Raw genomic sequence first — 15,887 nt, 5'->3', positions numbered from 1 at the left:
CTAGTGTGCCCTCTCACTCAGTCTAGCTATATTGGTGGGTCTCCCTTGAAAATGAATGTAGGTGATTTAGAGCATGGTTCAAATGTTCTCCCTCTTTTATATAGGTTTGGGTTTCCTCCCATGGTATGCAGATAAGCAACATGGTATCTCTAAATTCTCCATAATAGTAGATCTAATATTAGTAGAATTAATAACCAGAATAATGGAGCAACAAATACTTTTTTTCCTTGAACGAACTGCAGTTTTTTATAGGGTGTCACTGAATCCCAGGCACACTGAGCGACCTCTAGGCTTTTAGGCATTAAAACGAGTTCATGGGTACGTCAAACATTTCTGCGCTCCGCAGGAACCAATCGCCTGTCGTCTGAGGGGAAGCGCTCTCAGGACGTTGCGCTTTCGCTGATTGGACGCGTGCGTCAAAGAAGAACCAGTGAAAAGGACGCAAGGTTTTAATCGTATCTTCAAATGGGTTTCACTCGGACCGCCATTTTCTTAGTCCCGCCTGTAAGTAATCCAATGGAGGAATTAAACCGAAGATATTTGCGTGTGAATCACAGTAACGAATTGCCAGTTGAGTGACATACGCCTCACTATGTCCAGCTGTATTTACTGGCTACGTTTGATACCCCTTGGCCGTGCGAACATTTTCTCGTTTTGTGAGTGAGGGCTTTTTTCTTCCGAGTTATAGATACATGTTTTTTTTAACCATTATAGTATTTAGCTACATACGTTGAAATTGTTGAAAACATGAATGAAAGTGAATCGCTGGTAATCTAAAACCACTGCTGTATATTATTTTGAAGACGTGATATTTTTATAGACATACGCGCTGTATTTTTTACTAGTGCCACAATTAACGGTTAATTGATAGTGTCGATATTATCTATTTAAGGCACTAGTTAGCATTTCTGTGTTCGCTCGTTCGTATGCAAGCTGTTTGGCTCGTTGCATAAACGTAGCTATTACGTTTCTGAATGTTTATAGGCCGTAATGACCAAAAAAAACAGCTATAAATAACCTGAAAAACAGACGATCTTGATAGGCGAGGAAATACGGTTATCAGTACAGAACTGGTCACATTACAACCTCACGGAGAAGTCTAATAAAAACACTGTATCCTTATGTAATCGTTCGTAGAGGTTCAGTCTCGGCGAATAACAGGTTAGCTACGTAGCTGGAGGTTTGTTGTCCTTTATTTGCGGTTTAATATCTAACTCTGCTAATTAGCTAGCTAAAACTAACATTATTAGTAATCTGCATGTTCAATAATATAGACGTTTTTGTCTGTATTATCGCCAGTTTCCACAAAATGGATCTTCATAAGATTATTCAAGATACATTGAATGAGTTCATCCAGGCGTGTATACCAAACGCAGATTTAAGGTAAGATAACTGACCAAATGATCCGTCTTAAGATCTCAGAGTTATGCTACTTGCAGTGTTACGTAATGTAAACATCTTGCAATGGCTTTGCATACGTATTTAGTGTGTAATATACATTTTTCTGTGCAGCTTTCTGGATGACGTGCTTCTTTCCTACATCACTGGTGTGCTGGAAAACTTGGGCTCTCAGGACAGTATGGAGGAAAACTTTGATGTAGATGATTTTGTTGAAATGCTAGAAGCATACATTCCTGGCTTTGCTGAAATCGAAGGGTTAGAATGCTATTTATATAAATTATACCGTGTGTTTGAAATGTTGCCCATCTTTTTATTCTTTAAAGGTAAATTAAGAAAACACAACATGACAAAACACATTTTTGGTGGCCAAGAGTGTAGTTCGAGAGTAACAATTTTACCCACTACAGCATCTATGGATGAAGATTTTAATGAATCATTAAATTAGCCTTTGAAACTTCATTCTCATGATGCTGGTTATGCTGAAAGTGTTGTTACTTAATCTCTTAATTGAATGTAGGTATAACTTATTATCTTTTTCCCAGGGTAAAAGTATGTGAGATGATATTTCACTTGGCGTCAAAACTAGCTAGAGCACGAGGAGAAGGTAAGTTTCAATATTGTGTAACTGGCAAACAGTGAATGATATGGTGTAAAATACAGATACTCCTCACTTAATGAACAAGTTCCGTCTCTTCGACTAGGTTAAGCGAATTGGTTGATAAGCGAGGAGATACTGATATTTCAAGCATACTGTACTGGTAGTGGGTTTGTGTCAACCATCTTTAGATATTGTTTTAATGTCACTTGCACCATTTATATAATTTTTTTGTATATTTGTAGATGTTTAAACAGTAGTGTATTGTATACTTTAACAGTGTACTGTTCCCGTTACGTGTTTTCTCCGTATGTGACAGGTGAAAATCTGTGAGTGATTAATTGTAATAAACACAGAAAAGACTTCGGAGATCTATCTAGGATAGCAAATTTACAACAAGCTGGCTGATAAGTGCTAGCGTTAATCAACAGAATTACAGATAAATGATATGCTAAATATATAGGCATGTATTGCAAATTAACATCACTGCAATCCAATGAATCACTGTTGGCGTCCTTTTGCACATTACCGAACTAAAACGCATAAAAAATAAAAGTTCCTTGTACATATTGACTAAGTTTTGAAACAATTAAACTTGTAGCCATTGCTTTCAAAGATGTAGCAAAGGTATAAGACACAGGAAAACTTTAATCTTTAATGCATGCCTATGCTTTGCGTGCAACTGGAGGTTCCCTATCCTACAATACAAAGCATGTGCATCAAGCTACATGCAACATTTCAGAATAAATGTCGATCGCAAGTTCAGTGTAAATTGATACGGCATATCAAAATAAAGGTCAATTATTGCAAACAGTACACAACCTTCCTTCGGTGACCCGAATAAATCAGAGAGCAGAACAAACAGAATAGAACAGAAACACCGCACTGCCATTTCCATGCCCAAACTTCTCTTATAGTGTACAATACCAACTGGCTGGAGAGCTGGCCGTAAGTCTGGGTGGTCATTAAACAGGTAGGTCATTCAGTGAGGAGTATCTACTCATAAATTGTTTATATATATATATATTGCTTTTTCATACTTTTTGGTTCACATGCATATATAAACATTAAGCTTTGAGTTTGAACAGGGAAGGCAGCTTGCAGTGACTGAGTGCATTACATTTCAAAGTATTTCTTTGTTTGTTACTGCTTAAAGTTGGTATTTCGATGCTTTTGACATGATATTCTTTGTATCTATTTAAAGACAACGGCCTACCAGAGATGGCGATAAAGGAATCATATTTAAATGAAAGTACTGTCTCACCTCATGGGATTTCCATGCACGAAACGCAGGGCCTTTCAACAATGGAAGAGGGAGCTACAGCTAAGGTATCCGCCACCGATTGTAAGAGGTTAAGCCAGGGGTGAGCAATCTTACCCGCAAAGGGCCGGTGTGTATGCTGGTTTTCGCTGCAACTCCCTAATCAGGTCACTAATTAGAGGACTGGTTGGCTGAAGAGTCCTCACACCTGGGTTTGAACAGCTGACCTAAAGGTCATCCCAAAAACCTGCATACACACCGGCCCTTTGCAGATAAGATTGCCCACCCCTGGGTTAAGCAGACATTACTTATTACCTGATTATTGTATAATTCAATAAAATATGATTAAAGCAGTAATGGCTTAATGGTGTCTTAAGTTACTCATATCTTAATAAAATGTAGTTTGCAACATTGATGGGGCTAATTACTGTAAGGTTTCTTCTAGGGAATATCTGAGTTCACAGGTATGAAGAATGATAATATGAGTTGTAGGTGGCCAACCATATGAGGAATATAACATTAATCTGTATTAATTCCTCTGGAGTAACTTTCAAAGACAGTCTTAAATAGGTGGAAAAATTGCTTTCCTATTTCCTAATGGCAAAGGCTGACAGATGTCCAACAATAATATAGTAATTGCTGTGTTTGAGACCGAAATCTCATTTTGGTAAACCCTTACAAAATAATCATAATGCTTCGGGCCATTTCTAGATTTTTTTTTTTTCCCTTTTTTGAATCTTAGTAGTGACCTATACGCTTTTGAAGAAATGAAATTCTTTTAATTTGAAGTTTTTGGTGGCATGCCCCAGTTATAGTGTAATATTTCTATTTAATTGGGATGTTCTTTAGGAAAGGCTTATGCGGAGGTGAACATTCTTAAAAGGATAAAAATTCCCAAAGACTTGTTTTAGCAAAAAAAGCAGTATTATAAATGTCATACGACTAGAATGCGACATGTGGAATGGAAAGTTCTTCAAAAGTAAAACCTTAATATGATTTGCTGTGTGTTTTTAATTTATATGTAGGAGAATAGTTTTGGAGGAGATGTCCAGATGCAGCAACTCCTTGAGATGTTCCCTAAATGCAGTGTGACAGAGGCCATGGGTGCCCTATCCATTGCCAAGGGAGATATGGAGGAAGCTGTTCGGCTCATCATAGAGGGAGATGTTGAGCTCCGTCATGACCATCCTCTTAAAGTAAGTTAACCCATAATTCATTCCCCCTATGAGAAAAGGTCATCATTTTTATTGTGATTGACTTCAATTGTGAAATTCACCTGTGTGTTTTCACTGTTTTGTCAGTTTAGTAGTGAAGTATTTCTAGTCATTTCAATGGTGCCAGCCATTTATCCTGGTTTATGATAGATCCAGGAGTTATGGAATAAAACATTAACAAGTGCATTATTGCCACTTTAGGTTTCTAGATTCCAGAAAATGGATGCATCGCATTTTATATATTTTTTTCTTAATACTTTTTGCCGTACTATCGTGAAGAAGAAATAAGAATTTAGCATAATAAAATATTATGGTCAATATAGAGGAATGTGAAGAAAAATATCCAGATTTTTGTCCAATGTTATGTTTTTAACAGGTGAAACATTGTAAAGCTGTTTCACCACAAGCTGATGATAAGTTGAAGGCAAGCATTCTTGAAAAGTAAGTTTAATCTTGTTTATGCGTGATTAATGGTTCTCTTCCATTCATATATTATTTGTTGATAACAACTGTATGTCCAGAAGGATAATGTGGGAGGGCATTAGTAACCAGTGTTTTCATGTCATTTTCAGAAGTAATTGCTGTTTTCCTTTAATTGGTCTCCCTAATTGCAAGTTAGACCCAATAATAACTGTAGGATTCATAACTGAGTTTTGACTTTCGTGTCCATCGAACTGGCAGCTTTATTTTCTTCACTTTGTGTAAAATTCATCCCATCCAGTTCCATCCCCCCAATAAACATGGTGCTGTTTATTACAACCATACAGTCCCACAGTTTAATAATGTATTCTTAAGTTGCTCTTAAATGTTTTTTTCTTCTAGATATATGTTAATAGATGATGAGGAAGATAAGAAAATTCACAGGCCTGTAACACCCAAAGAAGTAAATCATTTTCCTGTTAATCTTTTGGATGGATGGATGGATGCATGGATTGATCGATTTGATTTTTCTGATCAATGTCCAGACAGATACAATTACGTATAATACTAGTGTGTACTGATAAATGCTACATTCTGCAGTTCAGTAGGATTCAGCAAAAGATTTTCAGAGCCTGTATATTATAACAGTATGAAGATTTTCACAAAGGAATTTAAACTGAGATTACATTGCTTGATCCCTGATTGCAATGTTGCCTTTTATGCAGGCTCCCAAAAAACTGGTGCGTTATCATGGTGGTCAGGTGGTGACAACCAAAGGGGAAAAATATCACCAAGTCAAGAATGAACAGACAGAGGAAATGAAGAAAACTTACATCAGTCTTAAACCAGCACGCAAGTATAGATTCCATTGATATCTAGGAGACTAGATGGTTTTCTGGGTGTCATTCACATTTCAGACAAGGTACCATAGCAAATTAAAAGTTTTCTTTACTGTGGTGGTGTTTTATCTTTAAAGACAAACAAATCAAAAAGGTCATTATTGAACATGTGAGTGCTTTGTTCATGAGATGACTAATCCATAATTTCACATTCCTGTTAAATTTTAAAAATTTTAAATCTCCAATTTTAAACTTTTATTCAAGTCTTTGGTGTACCAAAGTTACTGGTTCACTAATAGCATTTATCTGCCAAGGTAAAAAATAGTAAATCATTAAATCCAGTGGTTTACCATGGTACCATCATGATTTCAAACCAGAGTAATTCTGTGTAATCTTATAATAGAAAGCCTAATGCTAATCTGGGCCAGATTTATTTTTTTCTCCTGTTTTTGTCTAATTTTTTTTTATCTTGTTAGGTTGTATATTTTAGATTTACCCGAATGACCTTTAAGATGCATGTTCTTTATTTTTATATACATGTGTATTAAGGGTATGTATATATGCACTGAGACATTTAAAAATAAGCGAAATGTTATATAAGATATTTAAGAACCAGAGAAATGTTGTAAATGTCGAACTACATCTTTTTAATGTATGTTCTCTTGCAATAACTAGTCTCACATGGTTCTAGTAGCATTTTATTGGTGGTAGATGTAATTTGGTTTTGTATTCTATTTTTTGTTGAGAAATTGGAATAGATGTGTGTGTGTGTGTGTGTGTGTGTGTGTGTGTGTGTATGTATGTGTGAGATATATAAAAAAAATTTAGGTAAAGGTCTTTTACCTCATGAATATTATGTATGCACATCAGTGACCGGAAGGTATTGTTTTTTTATTAATGAATTAATTTTTTCATTATTTGTCATTTTTAATTTTTGAATTAAAATGGCTTGTTTGCATATTGGCAAGCTAAACATGAAAATAAAAAAAATGCGTGATTACTTGACTTTCAGAAATTTGGAAATGTAACCAAGATTATATTAGTGGAGGGAGTGGACATTTTTGGGTAACTTTTTGTTTTCAAATTGAATAGTCAACTTAAAAAGGATGCTGGGTATCCTCTGTTATAAATATGGATTGTGATTCAGAGACATTATAGAAGAATGGTTTTAGTGGGTAGGACTGTGTGACCTCACCACTAGATTTGTGGGTTCAGTTACTGAATTACATATGTTTCACCTGTTCTGGGTGGGCTACCTCCAAGCATCCTCTTGATACATCTTTGATCTTTGGGCTGCGCTGTCCATCTATTCATGTTCCATACCACTTGCCTAATAGGCTGGTCTAAATTAACAATAGTCGTCATTTTCAATTAATACTTTCCCATCCGCAGCCGGGTTTGTTGTCTTTGTCATTACTTTTAATTTAAGAATTAATATCAGCTGAATGTTTCCGATGCAAACCGCTTTCCCATTAATTTTATCATAGCTGTGAAAAGCAAAGATGGAGCATGCTTTGTGAGATTCATTGAAATACAATCTATTCATCAAGCATCAACTAAATTTAAACAAGGCCTTGTGGTCTTATTGGTGGAACTCCCACTATGTCCATAATGAAATGACTACTGACACTAATCAACCTGTGGGTGGCACTGTTCATCCATTCTAAAACCATACAGCTTATCTAGTAAATGCATGTGGTGAGGCTGTAGACTTTCCCAGACAGTGCAGAGGAACATCCTGGATTTAATAGACCTTAAACAGGCCATGTACTCGCATCCAATGTTCACTTAATTGCATGTTTTTGGACAATGAGAGGAAGCCCATGTAAACTTGATCTCCATACACACATAACGAGGAAAGTAATTGAACCCACAACCCTGCTGGGTAAGGCTACAATTCTAGTATAATTTTAATATAGTACGTGGGAAACTTTCCAAATTAAAATGAACTAACATGATTGGCAACAATATAAAACTCGCAGCACCTCTAAAGATGTAAATGGCTTAGGGCTGTGTGAAAGTATAAAGGTTTGTATAACTGTTTAATGTGATTTTGAATTGCTGGAGGTAAGACGGTTAATGGTTAGACAGGGATATAAGCAACATTCCCTCATCAGAGACAGAAAACCGGGTATCGATGCTGCCTGCCTCCGTGGCATTCCCTATTATACTACAGAACATTTCTGCAGTTTGTCCTGTTATATGTTGTAATTGCTGTTGAAGTAGCTGGTTCTCTGCAATAAAGTCATCTTATGAGGTCAATGAGAGATGCTTAAGTATCTGACAAAAAAGTAAAATGTGTGTGGTATATTCATACAGCCCCTATGGCAAATGTGAAATTGAAAAAAATTAGTGTAAAGTTTCTTGTGGTCCTGACCAGGAAAAGTGGTTAGAAAATAGGCATATATATATGTTCGGAGAATCGGTATCATCTCTGTTGACCTTAAAATATGTAAATGAGTACCCCTGTGTTATTTTCTTAAAACCATTCAAAGGAGTTTCATATTTATATTACTTTATCCCCTTTTATTTGAACAATAGCATACACGTATAATGAAAAACAGGTTAGACAGACCATATTGAAATTACAGACTTGAGACTAAGTGAAACTTTAGTACATCCAAGCTAATTGCATAAGGCCTCTTAAATCGTTTCACCTACACTCAGATAGTTGGTTAAGTAAGTATTCAAGACAAGCCGTTAATGCCACGTTTATCTCAATATTATGTCTTATGGGCTCCTTTTAATCCATTATAGCTCAATATGGCAAGGCCATGTACGTAGTGTGTAAAATAACATGCATGATACATGGTTCTAATGCCACAGTGAGAGAACATAAGAATACACTTAATCTGGTATGGCACATCTGCCACAAGATATAAAGATGTGATTAGGAGTTTGACCATTCTAAAAATAATTCAGCTAAATCACAACCACAATAGTCAACTAGATTTCAGGCAATACATAAATGAATATCCTCTATTTTTTTTAATGATTAATCAGTGCCACACTGTGTGTTATGAATACAAATGATAAATATGCCAAATATACTTAAGTGAAAATTGAAAAGTAAAAAATTTACTTTATTTGCAGTCATAACATTAATGGTTTTCATTCTTATGTCCAGTAAGAAACTGCCAGATCCCCCGCCTATAGTGTTCATTTCCAAAGGCATACAAGTAGGCATTGAATGTAGGGGATGTTTTTGCTAGAAGAGGAGGCACCTAGAAAAAAAACAGAAAAACAATATATTTGAAAGTATAATTATTAAAAACAATATACACTGCCTGGCCAAAAAATGTTTAGTTGGACGGCATTTAGCTTTGATTATGGTGCACATTCGTCAGTGCATTGTTTCCATATGCTTATGCAACATCTCAATATTTTTTTCCATCCAGATTTGCATTAATTTCCCGTCGAGATCTTGTATCAATGATAGGCGAGTTGAACCACTCCATAAAGTCTTCTTCAGCGCATCTCAAACATTTTCAGTGGGGTTAAGGTCAAGACTCTGTGGTGGCCAATTCACGTGTGAAAATCATTCCTCATGCTCCCTGAACCACTCTTTGACAATTCGAGCCTATGAATCTTGGCATTATTGTCCTGGAATATGCCAATGCCGTTCGGAAAGAAAAAAAATCCATCGATGGGATGCCCCGGCCAGTCAGGAGATTCAGTTGCTCAGCTGACTTCACTTTTTTGTGCCATAATGTTGCGGAGCTGTAATAATGATCCAATCATCGGCTCTTAAGTACTTACTGATTTAAATTCAAATGCTGACAATTTTTTTGGCCGGGCAGTGTATGTCATGCATTATAATATTGTAAAAAGTATAATTACCATTCTCAGCCTAGGTGACACAAGAGTGGCATCTTCAAAAGCAGCATATAAGGACAGCACTGCATATGGAGCCCAGCAAAACAACAATGTCTTCACGGGAGTGTCAGGATTAAACTAGAAATGAATGACAATCTGGATTGACCTTGAAACAGTCAAATAATGTGCTTCATGTATTTCTTTATTTTTTGCAATTAGAATTTTTATTGAGCTAATAACCAAAACAGCACATACATATAGGTGTGGTTCTGCAAGAACATCACATATTCCAGTTAAAATTTAAAAGTTAAAAGCAATGCTCTTTTTCTGCAACAAAACCAATGGAATTCTTTATTACTGACGTTGATTCAGGTTAAACAAGCAATTGTCTCAAAAATTATTTTAGATGTTGCTGTGCACTAAAAATGCTTGTGTCTCCTAAAAAAGTTATGCACCAGTGACAGAACAGCACTCAAAAAGCAAACAGTCTTACCTTATATTGGCTGGTCTTCTTAAATTTTCTTTCAATTGATTGGTAAGAACTCATGACAGTGACAGTTTGTATAAACAGATTGCAAATAGCCATTGAGAGCATATAGGAGACGTAGTTCCTAGAGGAAATTCAAAACACATTACGTTTCAATATGGCTTAATTTCCAAAATGATATTTTAATCAAGCTCACTTAACATTGATACAAGGCTCTTAAGATCTTAAGTGTTACTATATTCTTCTGATACTGTTTTACAACGTGCTGGCTGGTGTACCTGTCACCTTTGGAGTAGTCCAGAGTACAGCATGTTCTGAGGGGCTCATAGGCATATTCTCCCCATCCAAGTAATGGCATGGCAGACCAAAATCCAGTAAAACACCAGATGAACACGACCAGAGTGATTACATCACTCCATTGTAACTTTGTTCCTAAATGGAACATTGGGGAATTAGGATATGATAAGAATTCTTAATTAAAGGTTATCTAACCCTTAAAATGTCTATGCTTCCGGTTTCTCTGTGCATTATTTTCTGTGGTTCTACTTACTTGTACAGTATTGATGGTACCTGTCCCAAGCAATTGCAGCAATAAAATTAATGCTAGCAAGGGCAGTTAAAAATCCTTGAAAACCATGAGTCTGACATCCCTCTGAACCATATGGCCAATATCTGTGGAACTCAAGTAAACGTGTTAACAAGCACTTAATGGAATGAGCTGCTATTTCATTACTCAGATTTAGAAAAAATCCGTAAACAGCAATTGTATTTCACTGACATATGTTAAGTAGCTTAATAGATTTATGTTAAAAAAAAAAACAAACAAAAAAAACATTAATTACCAACATGGATATCTGAAAACTAGAAAAATTACAATTTGTACAGTTTTATCAAAAATACTATACACAGGAATCAACATTGTATATTGTATAATTTATGATCATTTCTTTTAAACAGCAATAAAAAGTCTTCAGTTATTTTTTTTTTACCCCAAAAAGCTTGAGAATGCTGCAACAGTTGCATTTATGCAAATTCCAATGTCAGCCATAGCCAGGCTAAACACTAGAAAGTTACTTGGGGTTCGTAATTGTCGTATTTTGAAGAAAGAAACAAATGTGAGAGCATTGAGAGAGAATCCCACCAAACCTTAAAAATGAAAGCAGAAGAAACCATTAAAACATCAAGCATTTAAACTGCATATTAAAACTGATGAACTGATATATTTCACTACAAAGTTTTTCAAGAACTCAGTAATAATTTGACTATTAATTATGAAAATGTACATCTTTCTAAGTTCTTTTTTGCCAGTAGCTTACCTTCAAGAAAAAGAGTACATCCTATTGAGAAAACGTCAAAGTCACTGAATCCCTCAGGTAAAGTCACCATTTTGTTTTTGACAAAAATGTTTTTAACAAAACTTTGCAGTTTGATAATGCATCACCGTTTGACTATCTAGTCTGTCTTGATATCCCATAGTATGTTCATAAGAGGCTTTCTTTTAAGGGGCCTTTTAACGGGAAAGCACACACACTGTTAAGTCCCAAAAAGAATTTTAATGAATATGACTGAACAGCTAATCCAATTAGCACATATAATAAGGCAATTGTGTCCTGGAAGACCAGTGTTACCTAATCAGTTCATGTTTTTCTGGTATTATATTTAAAATACCATATGTGAATTTTATTTTTCATTAACGGAAGTTCAAGTTAACCTGAATAACATGAATTCACTTTAACCATACAAATACACTCTCCTGCAGCATCATTATTCTAGTTATGACACATTTGTTCTTCAGCTATTTAAGATAAAATGCTCTATATATATACACACACTTTAACACAGTGAAAAAAAGTTTCATTTCTTTGTTATTGTTGTAATTGTGGCATTCTAAGAATAGGCATTTAATTGCATTGAATTAGAAACAATGGTTTCATTGTTTATGAAGCTCTACCCTGCCCACATGATAATAAGATTGTGAACCATGGCAAAGCTACAAAAAATGATTAAAATGCCATAGACAAGTTTTCTTTCTTTTTATTAGTAATTTTTATACTGTGAACATTTTTCACAGAGTCTGGAAAGGCCAATGTATTGATAGCATGTTCACATATTTCAAATACACTTTATGTAGTCTTTGTTAATTAATTAAAGTTGAAAACAGAACTCCGTAATCTCTTCAACATGCTTTAGCCTCTTTGGAAAAAGGGTAAGGCAGAATCCAGTTCAGAAAAATACAAATATTACCTCACAGCAGGAGTGTTGCAGAAAACGTGACGTGAGACCGTCTAGGAGGGTTTGGAGTCTGTTAAATACATCATATTTTATATATAACAAAAACTGCTCATTATGTTAGTAACATGCTAACTCAGGAATAGGTCTCTGCTTAGGCAAATATTCAAGCTCCTATAAGTGTAATTCAACAGTCATCCAGGAACCTTCTGCATAGCGGCAGCTGCAAGCCACTAATCACCATGAACAGAGAGTGAGCATTATTGTTGCATTCTATTTGAAGTTGGAAGTAAAAATTTCCGAGTTCCTAGTCAAAATTTCAAATGGAACGCCCCCTGAGGTTGGAGTTCCGACTTGGAAAGTCAGAGGAACCTCTAGAACAGGGGTCTCCAACTCCGGTCCAGAGAGCTACCGTCCAGTAGGTTTTCTATCATACCTGGCTTCTGATGAGCCACACCTGTTCTCGGGTAAATAACAGGAACAGGTGTGGCTCATCAGAAGCCAAGTGGGACAGAAAACCGACTGGATAGTAGCTCTCCAGGACCGGAGTTGGAGACCCCTGCTCTAGAACCCCGACTTCAGAATTCAAGATTTACATCAGAAGTGAAAGCTGTAGTTATGCACTGTTTATTAGCACTTCTGTGTGGCTCATTAAATCGGTCGTACACACACTGTCCAACTACTGTGGACGTTGCAATGGTGTTTGTTTGCGCAATATACCAGGCAATGTGTTATCAGCTGGTATTGCTAACAATAGCTAGAACTGGGGCCTGTTTCAGAAAGCAGGATTTTTTTTGCTTGGCCAGATTGCTTATCAGATTTAAGGTAGTCTGGGATAAATGTAAGTGAATGAAGATTAAGGTTATTTAAACTGGGGTACCTTAAATCTGACAATTTATCCGGTAAGCAAGAGCCTCCAACTTTCAAGGTAAATGGAATGCAGCATATCTTCCCTGGCATAGCTAAAATCTAAATCATGTAGGAGAGAGGAGAAAGCAACCAGTAAGCCGGTTGGACTGCAACCACCCAATTTGAGGAAGATGTATTTTCAAGAACAATTTAAGTTTGTTGGCTGTTCTTAGACATGCCCTTTTGCAAATAAAATGAATGCCTCAATTGAGAACTGTGCCCCTTTGTCAGACACAACAGTCTCTGATGTCGCAAGGTAGACAAAGGCTTCTTTGATCGTCTGAATTGTAAGTGGACCTGAGCAGTCTTTCTTCGATGTACCATGAGGAGTAATCCATGATTAGCAGGCAAGTCTTCTTGGGCCACTCAATCGGATCCATCTCTATATTGTATTCTGTGTTTCCAGCAGACTTTACATCTCTCTATTATTTGACCTATCAGGGAACAGATAGACTCCCTAAAATCCCCTCAAGGGACCTCTGTAGTTTCTCCACTCACAGAGATGGTAGCATTACTAATCCCTCTCCTAATAGTATTTATTAAGCTCGATAACCTCTTTTTTAAGTTTGTCCATAGTACCTCTTGGTGTCTGTTAATCCTCTTTATACATGTCACTGGCCAGCCTGATATCGAGTACAAACAGCTGATGCTAAACCTTGTCTCAGTTGTGTTAGAGCACTGCACAACCATGTTTCGAGGGCTTAGTTCCCATCTCACCTTCCGATTTGCGTCTCTGCCCAAATCCATTCTATTCTTCAACCATTCTTTCAGTAGTTTTGGGACTGGGTCCATCTGAGATAAACGTTTTGCCAGGCAGTTTCACAATGCCTCTGAAATAATGAACATCTGTCAAGCAGGTTGTCATCTGCAAAATTCTTATCAGCATCAAGGCCTTAGACCTGTTGAACTGGAATCTCCCGAAAGGAATGATTAACGTTGAGGGGTCATGACTGGTAATCTGGAAAATCTGGCAAAATCCATACTAGGCATATTTTTTTTTTGGACTGGCAGAATATGGTAGTCTTGTTACACTGCTGCATTTTGGGGTAGAAATCCTAATCTTCTTACATGGGCTTTGGGATGGCAACTATATCTGAAGACCATTCTGTCACTTTTGTGATCACCCCATATCCATATCATTAGCATGATTGACACCAGTATTATTCATCTTGCTCCCATTGTTGATTTTTATTTTGTTTTTTTAGCTGTGGGGCACTTTGTTCCCATCATGGAAACAAGGAGAGGTCTATGGTTCTTTAAGAGCCCCATCTTTTTAGTGTTCAGAATTCCACCGAACATCCATTACTTGGACCAGTTGGGTTTCCTTGTGCCCCAGTTTCATCTGATTATATCTCATATTTCCAAGGTCCTTCTGGTATCTAGGCACAGCAGCTAACTACATCAATTCCACAAGAAATGCCTCTTTTCCTTTTCACAATATGAAGTTGCAGGCAAATATCCATGAAAGGGCGAGATTTATTCAAGGAAAAATAGGTAAATACACTATATGGACAAAAGTATTGGGACACACTTATTAATCATTGAATTCAAGTGTTTCATTCAGACCCATTGCCACAGATGTATAAAATCAAGCAACTAGCCATGCAGTCAGATTTGTAAATATTTGTGAAAGGATGGGTCATTCTGAAGAGCTCAGTGAATTCATGCATGATACGGTCATGGAATATCACCTTTGCAATAAGTCAGTTTGTGAAATTTCTTCTCTGAGAAATTGTAAGTGGAATTATTGCAAAGTGGAAGTGTTTAGGAACAACTGAAACTCAGCCACAAAGTGGCAGACCAGGTAAAGTAACAGGGCTTGGTTGAGTGAGGCACATAGTGTAAAAGTAGCCAAAGCTCTGTTGACTCAATAACTGCCAAGATTCAAACTTCCTCTGGCATTAATCCCAGCACAAAAACTGTGCACTGGAAGCTTCACAGAATGGGCTTCCATGGCCGTGCAGTTGCATACAAGCCTCACATCACCCAGTGCAATGCCAAGCCCCAGATGGAGTGGTGTAAACCAGCCCGTCACTGGACTCTGGAGTGAAAACATGTTCTGTGGCGTAATGAATCGTGCTGAAATAGGGTGATGAGCAGGAACCTTCTAAGCAGTCCAGTTTTTGCAGGGAGAGAGATCATAAGATGCTTGCACATTTTATTCTCTCGCTGACCTGCTCCCCAGTGCAGGCTTGAAGCTGGACAGGGGAAGACAATGCCACCTTCCATTTGGAGCAAATAGTGGCTGGCAGTCCTTTCCTCTTAACACTCCTTTGTGGTCAACTGTTAGTCAGCCTAATTCCTGGTGGACTGTCACGTTACATAACACAAAGGTTAAAGAAATGGCTGTCCTCTAGGAATCTAATTAGCCAACTCATTAACTCACCCGACACTGCACAAACACATTTAACTACACATGCTCATTCCATCTTAACTTTACAACGAATAGTAGAAGAACATGCTGTTAAATAAGCCTTTAAGAGTTTCAAATCCTGGGACACAAAAGGTTTTCATAGCGATTTGATAATACTCTTGGCCTTAATGAATATGACCAGCAATACTTGAAGGCTTTAAAATAGAGGGTTTTGCCTCTGGCATGGACAAATACAGCCATTTTCTGTCTCTTTTCGATTTCTCTTTAGCCCAGAGGTGTGCGATACTAAAATTCTGTTTGACTAATTATTGCACCATTTTCTGGGGTGGAACTTAAGCAATG

The 15,887-nt window shown here is 36.8% G+C and overlaps 2 protein-coding genes across 6 annotated transcripts; one reads left to right on the top strand and one right to left on the bottom strand.

Annotated features, from left to right (window-relative positions):
- The first annotated feature begins 379 nt into the window (after positions 1-379).
- Positions 380-7,991, top strand: cuedc2 (CUE domain containing 2). 5 transcript variants are annotated; one of them, XM_023842613.2, is made up of 9 exons: positions 380-504; positions 1,300-1,383; positions 1,513-1,656; positions 1,944-2,005; positions 3,201-3,325; positions 4,283-4,453; positions 4,848-4,912; positions 5,294-5,354; positions 5,617-7,991. In XM_023842613.2, exons 2-9 carry the CDS (start codon positions 1,310-1,312, stop codon positions 5,761-5,763), a joined length of 849 nt encoding a protein of 282 aa, XP_023698381.1. In that variant the 5' UTR covers positions 380-504; positions 1,300-1,309; the 3' UTR covers positions 5,764-7,991. The 5 variants fall into 5 exon arrangements, with proteins under 5 accessions (XP_023698381.1, XP_023698391.1, XP_023698373.1 ...); XM_023842623.2 differs by having other exon boundaries at positions 484-570; XM_023842605.2 differs by lacking the exon at positions 380-504 and adding an exon at positions 511-656.
- A 268-nt stretch (positions 7,992-8,259) lies between these two features.
- LOC111859699 (RPE-retinal G protein-coupled receptor-like) lies at positions 8,260-12,665 on the bottom strand. Its single transcript, XM_023842653.2, has 7 exons — positions 11,350-12,665; positions 11,023-11,179; positions 10,584-10,705; positions 10,312-10,465; positions 10,040-10,157; positions 9,571-9,684; positions 8,260-8,954 (listed from the first exon to the last, which is right to left on the bottom strand). The coding sequence occupies exons 1-7, from the start codon at positions 11,417-11,419 to the stop codon at positions 8,832-8,834; spliced, it is 858 nt and encodes a 285-aa protein (XP_023698421.1). The 5' UTR covers positions 11,420-12,665; the 3' UTR covers positions 8,260-8,831.
- Positions 12,666-15,887: the final 3,222 nt, after the last annotated feature.

Source organism: Paramormyrops kingsleyae, chromosome 3 (assembly GCF_048594095.1).
Source record: "Paramormyrops kingsleyae isolate MSU_618 chromosome 3, PKINGS_0.4, whole genome shotgun sequence".
NCBI lineage: Eukaryota > Metazoa > Chordata > Actinopteri > Osteoglossiformes > Mormyridae > Paramormyrops > Paramormyrops kingsleyae.
This window is presented reverse-complemented; position numbering and strand designations above follow the sequence as displayed.